At 63.5% G+C, this 1,218-nt stretch overlaps 1 protein-coding gene across 1 annotated transcript in view; it reads left to right on the plus strand.

Moving 5' to 3' along the window:
• The window catches only part of SYT8 (synaptotagmin VIII), a 4,033-nt gene that overhangs the window by 1,097 nt on the left and 1,718 nt on the right, over window positions 1–1,218 (plus strand). The window contains exons 3-5 of the mRNA XM_006893366.1: window positions 264–362; window positions 505–672; window positions 804–971. Of these exons, the coding sequence (XP_006893428.1) occupies window positions 264–362; window positions 505–672; window positions 804–971 (435 nt within the window). The remainder of the gene's footprint in view (window positions 1–263; window positions 363–504; window positions 673–803; window positions 972–1,218) is intronic.

A 1,218-nucleotide genomic window follows, 5' to 3' on the forward strand; every position in this document is an offset into this window, starting at 1 on the left:
GGTGGTGAGGGGAGGTGGTGAGGGGGGTGGTGAGGAGGTGGTGAGGGGAGGTGGGGGTCAGAGGCTGGAAGCTTTCATAACGGCTCAGGGGTTGACCCTCATTTCTTTGGGAGCCACAGCAGGTTCTAGAGGAAGGCAGTGGTGTGAGTGAGACCAAGGAGTAGCTGAAGGCAGCTGGCTTGGCCCAAGTGTGGTCTGCCCCTGGGATGCCCAGGGCTCCGACAGGCAGCCAGCAGCACTGGCCCTCTTGTCCTGCCCACCAGGTGCAGCCGGATGTAGATGATCTGGACAGCGCTTCGGGCAGCTTTCCACCTTGGGGCCGCCTGCTGCTTTCGCTGGAGTATGACTCTGGGAGTGAAGAGGTGAGGGCCTGCCCGCTGCCCAGACCAAGGCAGCACACCTGCTTAGCAGGGGAGGGGAGGGAAGATGCGGGACCGTGGAATGCTGGACAGGTGATCGGGACCTACAGGGATGCACCTGCCAAGCCTGCACTGCTGTCCCCAGATCAGGGTGGGCCTGATGCAGGCAGTTGACCTCAGAGCCCCAGCGCCCGGAGGATTGGCCAACCCCTATGCCCGCATCAGCGTGTCCACCCAGGCCGGGCACAGCCATGAGACCAAAGTGCACAGAGGCACGCTCAGCCCCCACTTTGAGGAGACCTGCTGCTTCCAGGTGGGGCTGGCTAGGGAAGGGATGGGCACGTCCTGACCAGCAGAGTAGATCTGGACCATTAAGGTGGGTCCAGTTAGTAGGGTGGGCCTGGACTCACAGGTGGCCCTGGCTCCTGGCTCCTGTGTCCTCAGGTCCCGAAAACTGAGCTGCCTCAGGCCGCCTTGTGTGTGCAGGTCCTGGACTTCAAGCGCTTCTCCTCTCACACCCTCCTTGGTGAGCTGCACCTGCCTCTGGCTGCTGTGGACCTGCAGCATGTCCTGGAGCTCTGGCATGAGCTCGGCCCACCAGGCATGGCCCAGGTGAGGGCACAGCTCAGGTGAGGGCACTGCCCAGGTGAGGGCACAGCTCAGGTGAGGACACGGCCCAGGTGAGGGCACTGCCCAGGTGAGGGCACGGCTCAGATGAGAGCATGGCTCAGGTGAGGACATGGCCCAGGTGAGGACACGGCCCAGGTGAGGGCACAGCTCAAATGAGGGCACGGTCCAAATGAGGGCACGGCCCAAATGAGGGCACGGCCCAGGTGAGAACACGGCCCAGGTGAGGGCA

This window comes from Elephantulus edwardii, unplaced genomic scaffold, assembly GCF_000299155.1.
Source record: "Elephantulus edwardii isolate Elephantulus edwardi_28Jun2011 unplaced genomic scaffold, EleEdw1.0 scaffold00126, whole genome shotgun sequence".
NCBI lineage: Eukaryota > Metazoa > Chordata > Mammalia > Macroscelidea > Macroscelididae > Elephantulus > Elephantulus edwardii.